Source organism: Scyliorhinus torazame, chromosome 3 (assembly GCF_047496885.1).
Source record: "Scyliorhinus torazame isolate Kashiwa2021f chromosome 3, sScyTor2.1, whole genome shotgun sequence".
NCBI classification, from domain to species: Eukaryota; Metazoa; Chordata; class Chondrichthyes; order Carcharhiniformes; family Scyliorhinidae; genus Scyliorhinus; species Scyliorhinus torazame.
The window spans coordinates 204,876,176-204,893,022 of NC_092709.1; the positions used below are offsets into that span (position 1 = coordinate 204,876,176).

Sequence of the window (16,847 nt, forward strand, 5' to 3'; positions counted from 1 at the left end):
TTGCAGTGATCACTTAATGTTAGCCCTGACTATATATTGCTCAGTATATTATGGAACCTGTTTGGAAATAGCACATGAAATGAAGGAGAAGTTTCTATGGGAAGAATATCTGCTTACTCCTACCTCTCTAATGACCTGTGAAATAAAAAAAATTAACTGATCAGAAATAAAACATCTGTAGAATATTAAATAGCTGCTCTCAGTAACAACATTCTTGTACTTCTTGTGCAGGTCTGTCTATACCTTTGATTCAACCAAAGAATGGCACGTTGATTAAGAAAAAAGGTGATCGCATTAGTCTTCAATGTACAGACTCATCTGGCGTAAGATGGATAACTCCATCAAGTGCAAAAAAAAACATCAATCAAAACAGAGTCACTATCAAGTCAGCAGACCCAAAGCATACAGGCCAATACATATGCCAAAATCGCATTTCTTTTGAGAACAGCTCACTTTACATATTTGTGGAAGGTAACTATGTCCTATTAACAATGGTCTTTTGTTGAATGATTTCCGAAAGGTAACCATCTTTGTACCACAGGCGTATTGGGTTGAGTTCAGTCTGCCAGTGTAAATCCGTGTACTTTCATTTGCAAAAGAAGAATTCTAACACCTTCAGCTTCTGTACCTCCACATTCCACCTTGTCTGTCAAGCATGTATGTCAAAAAATTGTGTTGATGTGGCGATGCCGGCGTTGGACTGGGAGCACAGTAAGAAGTCTTACAACACCAGATTAAAGTCCAACAGGTTTGTTTCGAATCACTAGCTTTCGAAGCACAGCTCCTTCCTCAGGTGAATGAGCTCATTCACCTGAGGAAGGAGCTGTGCTTCGAAAGCTAGTGATTCGAAACAAACCTGTTGGACTTTAATCTGGTGTTGTAAGACTTCTTACTAAAGAATTGTGTGGGTGCAGTTCTTAAATTTCTGCACATTATGTGTCGGGACAGTAAACTGAAGTGAAAAATGTATATTTAAGATTCAACATCAAATACCAGACCTACCAGCACAGGGCGTATGCGTTCCCAAAATCTCTGTGCATGAACAGTCAAACACAATTACTAGAACTTTATGCATAAAGCCAGCAATCAAACTTTGTGCATATTCACAATTCCACATGGAAATAGAAGCAAATTTAGAGGCATCCTGTGCTGATATTTTCTGTTAACTGTTGAAGGCAGGAGAACTGCAGATTTCTGTCCAGCAAATGCTGGCACCCAGACATGTATGAAAGTAACACGAGTATTCTTTAACCCGCAATAAAGCACCTTGGAATGTTTCTCTACATTAAAGGTGTTACAATAACGCAGGTTGTTGTTGCTATTGGTCAACTGACAGAAGGTGGGTGTTTAGAAAGCCAGTAGATGGCCACGCAGTACCTCACCAACAGACTGACCTGTCTGACATTCCTTCAGCGCTCCCTGTCTTTCAAGCTGTTCAAATAGGGGGAGTGTCATTTGGAGACCTGTTAGTGCCAGAGTAAATAAAATTTTAAAAATTGACAAAGAAAAATCTAATAACCTAATTGCTGGTCACGATTCTGGGCAGTTTGGGCAATAAAAACTTTCCTCCACCTGCTTCCAGAAATGTTTTTGTGTAAACTAATGGGGATAATGCCTGAGAGGGCACACTCTATAATCTCTGAAATCATCTCATGCAGCACCATTTCCTGTTTGATAGCAGCTAGCAAACAGGGTGTTAGGTCACTCCCTTATGTGTTACTAGCATCAGCAAAAGCTGTCGAAAGTGATGTTGCATCAGGCTGGGATCCAGCTGGGACCTAGGATCCAGCAGCCCTCCAATTAGGGTCGGCATGGTAGCACAGTGGTTAGCACAGTTGCTTCCCAGCTCCAGGGTCTCAGGTTTGATGCCCGGCTTGGGTCACTGTCTGTGCAGACTCTGCACGTTCTCCCCGTGTTTGCGTGGGTTTCGTCCGGGTGCATCGGTTTCCTCCCACAGCCCAAAGGTGTGCAGGTTAGGTGGATTGGCCATGCTAAATTGCCCTTAGTGTCAGAAAAGGTTAGGTGGGGTTACTGGGTTACGGGGACAGGGTGGGCTGAAGTGGGGTGTACTTTCCAAGGGCCGGTGCAGACTTGAGGGGCTGAATGGCCTCCTTCTGAACTGTAAATTCTATGATTTAATGAAACTACTGAAGGCAGTGGATACTGCAAAGTCTATGGGCTCTGATAATATCCCAGCTCACCATCACCTCAAAGGAAGTTAGGGCTGGCAATAAATGCTGCCTCGCCAGTGATGTCCACATCCCTTGAATGAATAAGAAAAAAACATGGTTGTTTCTTCCTTTCTCAATTTGGGACAGAAACAAATAGCAGCCAAAGAGTGATACTCATATCCATTGCTGCAACTTTAACATAACTCAGCATTGTGGGCTGGGTTCTCCACAGGCTCGCTCCGAAATTGCGTTCGACGCGGGGGCGGAGAATCCAATTTCACGCCGAAATTGGGCCTGGCGCCGGTCCGACGATTCTCCGGGACACGAGAATCGGCATGATTGCGGAGTACTCCATACGGCTGGGTGCCCATTGCCAGAGGCCCGCCCAGCGATCCTCCGCTCCCGACTGGCCAAGTTCCCGATGGTGTGGTTCTAACCCTCTATCGCCGGTCGGGATGCTCGCGTGGTGGTTGTGGACTCAGTCCAGGCCGTCCTGGTTGGGGGGGGGGGGGGGGGATCGAACACCAGGGGGACCTTATAGGCGGCCGGGGGACAGATCGTGCGGTCAGATCTTCAGGCATGCGGCCGATCGGGGTGGTCTACATATTTAATCTGCCTCCGTGGTCCGAGTCCACCATGCGCTCGGCTGCTGGAGGCTGCCGCCATGTGCATGTGCAAACTCAAAACCGGAAATGCGCGGTCCCGTATCCGCAGCTAAAGCTGCGTGAACAACTCTGGGTCCCTGCTAGCCCCTTGTGGGTCAGTGAATCGGCTCCACTTTTTCCCAGCGATCTTCAGAGTGAAACGCCAGCGTTTTTACTTTGGCGTGGGGACATCGTCCCATTTTGGGAGAATCCAGCCCTGTGTATCTCGAAAATGAAGCACATCTATTCTCTATTTCTGTGGCTGAATTGCCACATATGGCGAATGACAAGCATATTGGACAACACTGTATCAGCTCATCCTGAGATACAATAGGGCACATGGAGGGAGATAGCATATAAAACTAAACTCACTGACAACTTAAACTCTGTGACTAGTAGATCTTTTTGAGCCACTTAATTTCTTTTCAATTTACCTATTCATGAAATCGTCATAATTTAGCTATGTATCCAGGAGCACTGATTAGTATTTCACATTGTGCTGATTAATAATCTTTGCTTTGACAGCCACAGTTTATATAGTCATGAAACCAGAGTGCTGATGGTATTGTAGCTTTGCATATCTGAGCATTTTGAAACCATTTTCTGTTTCAAAGTTAATATTTTCTATGTTTTTTTTAAGACGCTAAGAATTTGTTTGTGACTCCGTCGCTGCGGCAGATGTTTATTGGTGGAACAGAAGGGGCTGAGGCTATCATTCCTTGTCGAGTTACAACCCCACAGATTGAAAACATCGGGCTGGAGAGAGTTACAGGTGGGCCCATGCCCAAAAACCTGACCTATACCTCTGACATCTACACTGGCATAAGAATCACCAATCTGAAAAGATCTTTTGAAGGGTATTATGTGTGCACTGCTGTACTCAATGGAATAGTGAAAAAATCAGCAAAGTTTAAACTGCAGATAATACCAGGTAATTAAGACTTTAGATCATTGTTGCATTAATCCAATTTACAAGAAACAAAATCTACAATAAAAATTCCTAATTGGAGGTAGGCCAATTTCAATGGGCTGAGGATGGATATGTCTCAGGTAAATTGGAGTCAAAGTTAGGCAGATAAGACTGTCAAGGAAAGTGTTGCTTTTAAAGAGGAGATTGTTCGGGTATTGTCCAGCTACATTCCCATGACAGGAAAAAGTGGAGCTCCCTGGATGACAGTTGACGTGGTGTACACAGACTTCCAAAAGGCCTTTGATAATGTCTCTCATATAAGTATGTCAACAAAGTTAAAATTCATGGAATAAAAAGGGCAGTGACTGTATGAATACAAAGTTGGCTAAGTGACATAAAATGTTTTCCTTTAGACTGGAGGAAGGTATTCCTCAGGGTTTGGTATCAGGACCACATTAATATATATTAATGACCTAGACTTGAGTGTACAGGACACAATTTCAAAATTTGCTGATTACACAAAACCTGGGAGTTTAGTGGACGTTAAGGTGGATAATAGACTTCATGAGGACACAGCCAGGCTGATGGAATGGGTGGGCAGGTGGCAGATGAAACTTAATGCAGAGAAATGTGAACTGATACATTTTGGTCGGTAGAATGAGGAGAGGCAATAGGATCTAAAACACACAATTCTAGAAAGAAGATCAATCATTGAAGATGGTAGGGCAGGTTGAGCATATACTAAACCTGGGCTTTATAATTCGAAGCCTACAGAAGTAGGGAGGCTATGATGAACTAATTTGGGGGAAGCACGGGAGCATAGTGGTCAGCAAAATTGATTCACAGCTCCAGGGTCCCAGGTTCGATTCCCGGCTTGGGTCACTATCTGTGCGGAGTCTTCACGTTCTCCCCGTGTCTGCTTGGGTTTCCTCCGGGTGCTCCGTTTTCCTCCCGCAATCCAAAGATGTGCAGGTTAGGTGGATTGGCCATGTTAAATTGTCCCTAAGTGTCCAAAATTGCCCTTAGTGTTGGGTGGGATTATTGAGTTATGGGGATAGGGTGGAGGAGTGGGCTTGGGAAGGGTGCTCTTTCAAAGAGCCGGTGCAGACTCGATGGGCCGAATGGCCTCTTCTGCACTGTAAATTCTATGATTTCAAGTGGATGCCAGACAGGTCTATGTGAGAACAAGGTTGAGATTTTTTTATTCAAATGAGGTTATTGGATGTCAGGTCATATTTGCAGATTGAATAGGGGTGATCCATAAAATGATCACACAATCTACATTTCATCTCGGCAGTGTAGAGCAGACTGCATTGTGAGCAATAAACTAAATTGAAAGAAGTGCACATAAATTGCTGGGTGGAAATTGGAAGCAAAATTGATAAAATGTTCAATTTTAAACAAACAGGAATGTCACCACTACAGTTATCAATACCCTGGTAGAACTGAAGCAAGGAATGAGTGGAGTTAAATAAATTGTTCACTTTGAGGCAGAGGAGGGTGGTGGTTAATGGGGTCAAGTTAGGCAGAAGCAGAAAGATCACAGATGTCCTGGTAGGGGTTGAAAATATAGAGTTTGGCCACCTATGTTGAAAAGGAGATAGTTAGGGACAGGAAATTGGAAACTATTAACGTGGTGGATGACATCAGGAGTATCTGGGAAGTCTTGCTAAAACTATACAAGGCAGTAGTTAGGTCACACCCGGAATACTGTGACCAGTTTTGGTTCCCTTATCCAAGGAAAAATGTGCTGCCATTGAAGGCAGTCCAGAGAAGGTTAACTAGGATGATCTTGGGTATAGCAGAGGGGCACCAATGTTATATACTTACCCCCCCTGGCTCACTGTGAGGTGCAGTGCATCAGGGTTACGTTGTAAGATACTTACACCTACCCACGCCCGGCTGAATCCCGGCCAAGTGGGCCGAAGCATCACGGAAGCATTGAGAAGCAGGTGGTCAAATGACCCATTTGCATTCTGCCGATGTTGCGGGGCATATAGCTCGCTGCTGCTGCCGATGGGGGAACGGAGCAACAGAACAATACCGATCATGTTTTTTGCTCCATGTGGGATTCTCCGCTGCACCTGGAACTCCACTACCGGCGACGAGTGGAGTAGAATTCACTCCACTGTCTATGTTCGCAATTTTGGAGCCAAATCCCCTTGGATTCCAGGATTTGTAGTGGAATAGACTGGCCCAGTGTCATACAAGGTCAAGACCAGGGAGAGGACTGTATAAAAACATGTGGACCATCTCAGGAGCAGGAAACCTCTACTACAGAAATTACTCCGAGTGGGGTGGCACTCTCAATGTCCGTTGAACCTACCTGCAGGCAGGGGATTCACCCATATCAAACTCAAGAATCAACCCTCAAGAGGACGATGACGCGGGCTCAGATCAATGCCGAGGATCAGCACCTGTCAGCTATATATCGTTTTGAAATTGATAAACGTACACCAATGGCATTGCTTCCAAACCATTTCTTTTCTGAGGTCTTAATTAGATCCTGTAAGTCAGGCAATCTGTAAGCTGCAACTTTACGAATTACAATATATGCCTTCTTGTGTGGCCGAGGAGAGGTGGGCAGCAGGTAGCTAAAAAGGAAGAGAAAGTCTGAAGCAGGTATCAACTGTCATTTTTTAAGGAAGTATAACATAGCTTAAAGTCTTCACTATTTATAATGGGGCTATTTAGGTGCCTATGTCGGGGTAGATGTTTCAGTAACAAGCAGTGTAGGAAGATGATTTCTGTGCTGCTTCTCTTCTGCTAACAGTTACATGAAAAGAACTGCACCCAGTTATATCCCTCAGATTTTCCTAGCCCTTGTTTATTCTTGTTGTAAGAAGGGTGCCAGAGTCCACCTTCTGATACTGATTATGCTAGACAGCGGGATACATTGCTCCACCTGGCAATTTGTGTTGTATGCTGTATGTCATATAGAATTGTGGCTAGCCCAGTGTCAAATTATTGCTTGCTCTCTACTTCTTTTGTTGTTAGAAGTTGATTTGGCCATGCAACAGAGAGCATGAAGGAAATGGGTTGTTCATTGAGTTCCACAGCAGGACAGAAAACACAGGACCAAATCCGATTCAATTTGGAGCCTGGAACAGAGACTTGGAAGGGCAGCAGTTTGTCCCTGGGCCATTTATTGTTTGCTTGTTTTACCGAAATGGAATGTGTTGATAATAGAGCTGGCGTGAATAAGTCACAGGATCTGGTCTACATCCCACATGGACTTCTGTGTGTAATTCACAACTCTGCTGCTCTTGCATTTTAAGCTCATCTCACCTCTTAGTTACCTATTATATTTGCCTGGCTTCCCATCATTATTCTCTGTACAAATTGTATACAATTTGGGGGACATGATCTAAAACTACATTTTCACAGAGACTTGTCTGATATGTTATTGGTGGAAGTAACGTTGCAGAGAAATAGCCTATTAGATATTTGTGCCAGGCATAGGATAGAGATAGCCAGAAGTAATTTTGTCAAGATCAAGAATATGTTAACAACTTTGTAACAAGGAAAACAATCTCATAAGATGCTACACTCATCCACTTTCCTGCATGCCTCAGAAACCTGGCCAATAAATAAAAACCAGTGCAATAAAATGGAGGCCTTTGAAATGTGGTTCAAGATTTTCCAGCCCCACTGCAATGCGTCCCTCCGCGATGGAGACTGTGAGAAAATCAAATGACCATTGTCTTCGGTAGTACTGGAAGATCCTGGCGGTCGGTGGATCAAGAAACTCCCTCCCGAGGATGTTGAGACATGTGCTAAAAATTCCATATACGGGTTATAAGACCAATAAGGTGTTTAAAAAAAACAAGAATAAAAAGAACTCTAAAAAGCGACATCCAGATCAGAAAATATCAGTATTCCGGCCATTTGACCCGAGCTAAAGGCTGCACAGATCTCTTCTTTGGGAGCTGAAGGAGAAGTTGACCTTGGCATAGTTGGATAATGGAACATCGCAGAGTGGTTGCAAACGATCTACCGTGGGTGTGTGAGGATCACACAAGACAGATGACAGTGATATACCATGACAGCAGGTCAACAAGCAGAAGCTAAAGGAAGCCAGGCAAAGATGAGGGGCAGGGTTGGGATATCTACTCTATTGAATTTGAACAGTTTTTTGAATGAGTTTGAAGGATATACATTTACAAGATAGGATACACATTTACAAGTTGGAATTGGTTGTGTATTTGCACGTTGTGGTGCAATATTACAGATTCTAGTCTGCTTCTCATTTGCTTATGAATTTTTCTTTTGCATCCTGTGTTATTAACTGAATCGCACTGCATCTTCTGAGATGTGCAAAATAATTAAGATTTCCTGATTTGGTCTTCGCTTCCTTGCAATGTTACATAAACGACAGGTCTCTGTTAAAAATGGGCTTCACTTAGCTTTTAAAATGTGTAGAATTGGCATTAATTTCCAATTGCCAATAACATAGGCCTTTTTTTGCAAACAATATACTTTATTCATAAAATTTGTAAAAGTAGATCACAGTTCAAATTTGGCATTACAAAAAGTGCAATAGAGTTTAGTTTATTTCAATACAGTACACACTATCCCTCACACTTTCATTACTGGTTGTATTTATAATGTACATTCATATTTCATTTCAAACATTCTATGGTGCGTACAGCTTGAGAGATTTTACATGGGCTCCAGTACCTTGGTTTACTATGGTGTGAGGGCCTTTCCCCATTGGGTCTTTGCAATGGCTGCCCAAAGCTTTAGTGCATCTGTCAGCATTGGAATGTGCCAGATTGAAACACTTAGTCATCACCAGCTCTCTGCAGTGGAAGCTGAGCTTATTGGCATTCTTAGCTGATACTTGCAGTGTCACCGAATGTGGGGAGTGTTGCACCAATCAGAGCCCCGGTGTTAGATATGGACTCAGACATGTCTCAAATTCGAAAAGCATTGTGAATTTTTAAAATAATTCTGTCCAGGTTCTTTGCCTCTCAGTGGCAACCTAATTTACATAGGTTCCAGGCTTGTCTACTCAACCTCATGTCATTAGCCAAAACTTTACAACTCTTCATGCCAGCAGGATATTCTGGCCCCACCGATGGAGGCTTTACACCACAACCACTTGACTCTGTTGTAGGGGTGCCAATCTCACTTGGTAATATTAAAGAGACATTCCAGTTGTGATTTATTTTCTCTGGACCTTATCTTTTAAAAAATAAATTTAGTGTACCCAATTAATTTATTCCAATTAAGGGGCAATTTAGCGTGGCCATTCCACCTATCCTGCACATCTTTGGGTTGTGGGGGCAAAACCCACGCAAACACGGGGAGAATGTGCAAACTCTACACGGACAGTGACCCAGAGCCGGGATCGAACCTGGGACCTTGGCGCCGTGGGGCAGCAGTGCTAACCACTGCACCAACATGCTGCCCCTTTCTCTGGAGCTTATTAGTGAGTAATATAACATTTTAGAAAAGGAACGTTGGTAGAGATTGCACATTTAACCTGTTGGGTATGATACTGGCAGGACCACTTTGTGTGAAAAAGCTGTTGCTGCCTTGAGGTAAAGACAAAAAGAAAAGTACTTTTCTTGCAGATATTGGAGACATTTCTTTGCATGAGAAGAGTGTGTGAATTAGACCCTAAAAAATCTCTATCAGAAGGAAACACAATTTCTGTCACACGTGTCTGCACAATACTGAGTTGAGGAAGTTTGCTCTCTCGTGAATTTTTCAGTTTAAATCAGCAAAATGTATTGTGGAATATGCAGGCTTTCAATATTTTCAGCCTTAAATGTTGATTTCCACACTTGAGATACAAAACCTATTCTTCAGCAAATATTTTGTAATAATTAATATAAATATTTAATTCTGTTAGTTGAATAAATATTTAATTGCTTGAAACAAAAGATGAAGATCGCAGTGCTTTGCAAATTCAAATATAAAGTGTTATTTGTTGTTTCCCAATGGGATGAACATTCATTGCTTTGGAGCAGAAAGAGGCAGTTATTGGTGCATTATTCTATGTCAGCAATAATAACTCCCAAATAAAGTGTTCTTGTAATGTTTTAGTCCCCAAGAGAGCCCCAGGAATCACCGTGGAGATAAATAAGGAGTTGCTGAAGGAAGGAGAGAAGTTTGAGATGGAGTGCAAAATAAGAAATGTAAACCACGCAGTAACTGTGAATTGGATTCATCCGCAAAGTTCGGTAAGTGTATTTAACATTTGCCTGTAATGAACACAGAAAGCACTGTAAAACCCAGCATCCGTGGAGCGAAGAACAAAATAAAATTAACCATTGCCCAAGTTACGCTTATGAAACAACATTGTTGCTGCTCGCGCTAATGATGGCTCGTGTCATACACGTGGAAAACAGTCCAGTTATGTGAAGCCACATAAGTGGTGGGGATGAGGGTTCTGGCCTGTTCTCTCACTCGGCCTCGGTCATTTTGTGCCTCAGTGACTTGCATTTCGGTTCAGCACCTGGATCAGCAGTGGTCGCGAACCACACTTTGAGAAGCACTGGGCCAGACCACATCTGGGGCGGGATTCTGCGCCGGCAGGATTCTCCGTTTTGCCGGCGCCCGGGGGTTTCCCAATGGCGTGGGCCTGTCCCACAATGGGAAACCCCATTGACCGTCCAGCGTAACGGAGAATCCCGCCGGCGGGTCGGGGCAGAAATGTGGCACGGTGGGGCGGAGAATCCAGCCTCTAGAGTACTGTGTACAGTTCTGGGCGGGGATGGGTTTGATTAAACAGGCATGTTGCCCCCAGCGAGGATCCGTGCGGGCCAGTAAGATCGTGGGAGAGGGCAAAATTGGAAACTGCGCCGGGTGCTGAGCGGTTTGCAATCTAACCGACACGCTCCCATTGGCGGGATCGGATCCCACCTCGATGTGCGTGGAGCTACTTGAGACCAATTAAGGGCAATCCCCATCACATTAGTTTCAAAGAACAAAGAACAAAGAAAAATTACAGCACAGGAACAGGCCATTCCGCCCTCCAAGCCTACGCCGATCCATATCCTCTATCTAAAACTGTTGCCTATTTTCTAATGATCTGTATGCCTCTGCTCCTTGCCCATTCATGTATCTGTCTAGCTACATCTTAAATGACGTTATCATGCCCGCCTCTACCTCCGCCGGCAATGCGTTCCAGGCACCCATCACCCTCTGCGTAAAGTACTTTCCACGCATTTTAGTCCCCAAGAGAACTTTCTTAAACTTTTCCCCTCTCACCTTGAACTCGTTAGCAAGATGGAAGCTTAATCTAATGGCCTCCCGTGATCTAACCAGCTCACCAGTGCAAGGTCACGTGGGCGCCAATTAATACTGTCCCAAACAAATCTGGACCAGTCGTCACGGCACCTCTGGGTTTTCCCAGGCCATTGGAGACCCTTAGGTGGTCAGGCACAGGCAAACTGACACCCTGAATCTCCCTCTCACACCTGGGCACCTTTGCACTGCCAGGCTGGCACCTTGGCACTGCCAACTTGGCACTGCCCCAGGGTGCCAGTGCCATGGGCCAGGGCCTGATTGGGGCCATGCCCATGAAAGGAGGGATGATGGAGGGTATGAGGGGTAGGGGGTTGAACAGCGAGGGATGGCCTGAAAAGGTGAGGGGGCCATCAGCGATCCCATAGTATCCTCACTTGGGGGTTGTGTGTGGTCAGGCCCATGTGTATGAGTGGTGACATTGCCCATGGGTGGGGGGTGTCAGGGACACTCAAGCTCACTTAAAGATCGGGGCACCCTTTCAAAATGGTGGCCCGATCTCCGAGGAGCCGATCTGACCAGTGTGCTTAGCTCACTAGTGGTGAAAATCATTTGAAGTGTAGGCTAGTCCGGAAAGGAACTCCCCGTGGGCTGTGATCTACCTGAGTGGGGGAGAGACCCATAGCATGAGGTCAGCCGGGTGTTTCTGGGGTCTCGGAGCGCTGAGAAACCCCGCTCTCTAACGGCCATCAGGGTAGATTGGGGTCCTCAGTGTGGCACTACCAGTGTGCCCAGATGGCACCAGCAGTGCCAAGGTACCACCCTGCACAGAGGGCATGCACCGGGGGCCTCCAATTGCTTCGGGCCTCCAATTGCATTCCATCTGGTCCCTGTTTGTGGAGACCAGTACTGAACAGCACTCATCCAAGATCTCCAAGGCGAGGGAGTTAGATCTCAACACCCTGATTAGATGTTGGGAATGCATATCAGAGTGAAAATAGCTGTCTCGCTCTAATATGCAGATTTGCCAGAAAGTGATCCTGCCCACATTGGGCGGGATTCACATCGTGACATCTCTCTAGATCGCCTTAAATCTAACAGTGCGTGGTGAGCTGGGTAGATCCTGGATGTGGATCTACCAGTCACGTTGCGTCGTGCCGCGCTGCTTTTTGAGCGCAATGTAAACGGTAGATCGCGCCCATGATCTGTGAAAGGATGTATTGACCTTGGAAGAAGTGTAGCTCGAATTCACCAGAATGCTTCCAGGCTGAGATTAGACAGGAGAAATGATGTAAACTGAGTTTCTTTTCTCTGGAATAAAACAAAGTTAATATCTATTATGATTGAAGTTAATAGGGTTTTGAAAGAAATTGATAAACTAGATAGAAATAAACTTTTTCATTGGTTGGGCTATCGAGGATAAGGGCTCATGGCCTTAAACTCAGAGCCAGATCATTTTGGAGAGAAGCTAGGAAAAACTCCTTCACATAAAAGAGTGGTAGAAGTATGGGACTCTCCAACAAAAAGAAAACAGTAGATGCTAGCTCAATTCATAACTTTCAATTTGAAACTGAGATTTTTGCTAGCCAACGATATTAAGGAAGCAATGCAATAGGAGTTGGGATACAGATCAGCCAAACTGCCTTTGTTACAATGTACATGGATTGCTAAAAACTCCAGCCCTTCTTGAATCAATCATTCCTTGTGGTGACCATGTACTGATATAAAAATAAATGATGTGAAAAAAAAGAGGCAAAAATGTTTTGCTGCAACTGGGAAAAAAACAAGCTGGTTAAATGAGGGGAACATCCCTGCCACAGATTGATTACAAAACCATTGAGTAAGACATATGCTTACTGTACCTTGTGAAATTGCGGATGATTTAAAGATGATTCATCAAAAGCTTTAAAACATTTTCCTGCTTTCTTCTTGCAGATTAAAGGGTAAAAGGTAGAAACCAATATCTTGACTAGAATTGATGACAGGTCTTCATGATGGGCCTTTGCAAGTGGAGACAAGCAGATCATAGATTAATGATGCAGATTATAAACATTAAGATGAGGAATGAGGGGATGGAGAGCACTGGGTGTTTATGTCACTATTGTTGACGGTTGTATTGGCCAGTCACAGGGCTGCACAATAAATGAGGTGGAAATGGAGTTGTTGAGCTGAACCTAGAGAGATGAGCCACAATTTTAACTGACCTGCCTAGTTTATGTATTGGACGACCTCTTTATACCATGATACTTTCCATTGACTTCAAAACAACTTATGCAACTGTTTTTATGTTTTTTCCACTCTTATGAACTTGCCGCACTCCCTTCCCACAATGTAACAGGGAATTAGTCAGCACCATGAGCTTCAGGCAATGTTGCAGAATTGTTTCTTAAAGGAACGTTGTTATGTAACTAATCAATGATGACTGAATCTCATTCTTTTGGTATCTTTTGTAAGGGCCACGAAGAATCCAGCACGAGTTTAAGGATACAAAGTAACAACATTTATTTACAATAACATATATATATAACAGCAGCAGCAACTTCCCTTGCTGCACACTCCTTCCTGCTGGTTCCTAAACTGGCCAGCTTTATTTATACTTAGAGTTTACTAATGGTTTCTCTGCCCCCCTCATTGGGGAAGCTCATACTCCCACAGGATTGTGGGATTGTCATTAGTCCCCAGCCAATGGTAAGCAGGCAGGTTATAACATCCCTCCCCCCCCCCAAAGTCCAAGGAATCCACCGAAGACCCTGGCAAAGGAGGGCGTCGGACTCGTTTTGCCGCAGGCCGGACACCATTTGCACGCGGCGCTGAATCAGGCAGCGTGTAACGAGACGGAGACCGGCGCTTCCGTGATGAACGGCGTAACGGTTGTACATCCACGGCCCGTGGACCCGAGGATTCCCCCTCTGATGCGTCCTGTGTCTTGTAGAGGGTGCCATCTCCGCTACTCCACTACTGGGCCGATATCTGGGGTTTGAATATCTGTGTGTGTCTCTCTCCAGCTGGCACTGAAACTTCAGAGGCCAGGGGATGTCGCACTGGGACACTTCCACTGAAGAGAGCACTGATTCAAGCCTGCCGTTTATTCCTAACCGACAGCCTGAGACTTATATCACACAGATCTCCAGACCCCTACCAATACCCAGGTGATTCTCTCTCTTGCCGGTGGTGCAACACCCACCCGGTTCCTACTCCACTAGAGTAGCTTTCCCAAGAGAGAGAATAGGACACTGCTGTTTATTTCCTAACCAGCAGTCTGTCCTGAGTGAATCGCTCAAGATGACCCTCGATTCTTGAACCCGGAATTAAGGTGAGGAGTATTTTAACAATGACTTGGTCAGAGATCGCTGGTGAAAGATTGAAGAATTTAAACGACTCCAATTATCATCAAATCAAGGTTTATTGCAAAACCCAGGTCAAAATCATCAACAGAAGAAACACAATAAAATCTTATGCTCTAATACAAACTAAGTCTATTCAAAAGTAATATAGCGGACACAACGAAAATTCTTATGATTACACAGTTTTTAGCAATATCACAAGGCACAAAACAAGTTCCCTTCCCCAAAGCCTCAACCACTATTAAAGTCAAGGGAGTTTCGCAAGCTGCTGCAGGGTACTTACGGTCACAGGCTGCAGAGGTCAAGTCAGGGGTGCAGAGGTCGAGCCAAGAACGAAGAGCCCCCCAATCGAAAACACAGCCCCTTTTATATTGTTTTACCTGGCTTTGTCCTGTGATCGGCCAGCCCCTTTTGCATTGAAAAAGGTAAGATTTAAAGTTCCCGCTGGTCCTGCCCCCTTTGAGCCGGTCAGACCTGTCGAGATGGGAGTACCTCCCCTAGGTCCGCCTCCAGTCTGTTTTTTTGAGATAACGAGGTTGAGCTCCCTTGAAGATTTTCAAAGACTTCCATCTGCTCCGGAGATAGCTGCTATGTTGATGGGGTGCTAATTGGATTCTGCTCTGGTGGAGGCAAAGTCATTTACATTTGCATGGGGCTATGACCATCCCATTGTCCTGCTTGCAGGCAGGCCCCCTGTGTATTCCCGTGCCCCTTGGTCTGTGTTTTGATCTTATCTCGTTGTCTGGCTCCTTCTTCCTTGTAGCTCCTAGGGGGGGGTTTGTAAATACTTATGTCCCTACTCAGCTCAGCGGACCAGGCCTGCTGGGAAAACTGGTTACGTTCTCTTGGCTGAAAAGTCAGTTTACAGTCTCTGAGTTTTTATGCTTGGGCAGTTCCAAAAGGGCCGAATTGCCCGAAAACCTTACAGATGCCCCTTCGATACGTCCCTACCTGCTTGGACCGTATCGACACAGGTGAAGGGCAATTATTTCCTCTTGTGTGGACCGTAGGCCCCCCCCAACAACATGCGAAATTACAAGTCCCAAGACAGTTCCGTTAATCTAGGCTACCCCTGATTTCAATGAAAGGGAAAGACAAGACCATACTTAATTCAAGCAGACAGTAACATATACACATTTCACCGGAACCCCAAACGTAAGGGTCCCTGTACATATATCACAATCAAGTACACATTTCACCGGAACCCCAAACGTAAGGGTCCCTGTACATATATCACAATCAAGTAACTGAAACCCGCGAATCCATACAACTATTTACAATTGCATCTGTTTATTTCACCAAGGATCCTCCTTTCTTGGCTGCACTTCGCTTCTTCCCGTTGAGGGCTCTTCATTTATCCTCCATCGTCGATACCTACAGCTGAGAGGTTTAGTCCAACTGAGGCGACAGCATAATGTACCCCCTGTACAACATTTCCTTTGTGGGGGCAAACACTAAACCATTCTCAGGCCCCCCCCTGGTGGTGATCGGACAGTTGTGAGGGTCGATCGGTTGGGCTGTGGGCAGGGGTCGCTTTACCTGAACCAGCAGTTCGGTAGCTTTTACAGTCATCCCTTCCCTGGGCGTTACACATCCCTCCCCAGTGCGGTCAATTTATCCCGTTCCCTGGGTTCTGCCACCACCTTACAAAAGTGATTAATGCCCCTTGTGGACATGCCTTGGTAGATCCCCATAAACACAAATAAATGCCCTGGTCAGAAGCCCACCCCTTATCCCCGCAAACGGTGATCCTACCCGGTGACCCCGTGATGGTCCGTTAGGTGTTGGTGTCCAGGCGTTCCCAGTCCGAGGACCGATCCCTCATGTCCAGCCTCAGCTTCCTGGGCCACCACCATCTCCCCAAAGGAACGTCCCCCTCACAGGTTAAACACACCCGCCTGCCCTCAGTCACCCTAACCCGGTCAGTCGAAGGACTCTTCTGTCTCGCCTCTGCGGAGTTCTCCCGGTCCCACCATCGCCAGGATCAGCAAACTCCACATCGTCGGGTGCCCCATCTGTAAGAAAAACAAAACACATCCTTGCCTCCACAGAACTACCTACCTTGAAGTGCATGGGTTCTATCCAGCGGCGGCAGCAGCTCCCGCTTTGAAGTTGCCGCAGCCTGTCTGTGATTCTGTGTTTACAGCCCGGCTCCCCAGGGTCCTAGTGCCTGCCGCTATCCGGCGGCAGCAGCAGCTCCCGCTTTGAAGTTGCCGCAGCCTGTCTGTGATTCTGTGTTTACAGCCCGGCTGCACCAGGGTCCTAGTGCCTGGTGCTTCATCATTTTACCATTGCACCAGGCGCTTCTGTGTTCCCACGATCCTAAATACTTCACACACAACTACACACAAATTAGAACTAACAGGGGGGGAATGCTATATACAATGCCACCCGTCTCCGGGTGGCCAAATTAAAACTGTGCCCCGCTAAACTGGGGCAGTTCACCTGTTTGGTCCAACGGCTCGGGCCAGACCGTCCCCTCCCGGGGGTTCGGGCTGCCCCTTGCCTCTCCTTCCCCAACAGGGTTCGGGGATCCCTCAGCGCTCCCTTCTACTCGGGCCCCCTTACTGCGGGACCGGGT

The 16,847-nt window shown here is 45.6% G+C and overlaps 1 protein-coding gene across 2 annotated transcripts in view; it reads left to right on the forward strand.

Annotated features, from left to right (window-relative positions):
• The window catches only part of kita (KIT proto-oncogene, receptor tyrosine kinase a), a 186,888-nt gene that overhangs the window by 96,425 nt on the left and 73,616 nt on the right, over nt 1-16,847 (forward strand). For both annotated transcript variants that reach the window (XM_072496779.1, XM_072496778.1), the window contains exons 2-4: nt 232-471; nt 3,456-3,746; nt 9,780-9,916. In XM_072496779.1, coding sequence (XP_072352880.1) covers nt 3,494-3,746; nt 9,780-9,916 — 390 coding nt within the window. In that variant the 5' untranslated portion in view covers nt 232-471; nt 3,456-3,493. The remainder of the gene's footprint in view (nt 1-231; nt 472-3,455; nt 3,747-9,779; nt 9,917-16,847) is intronic.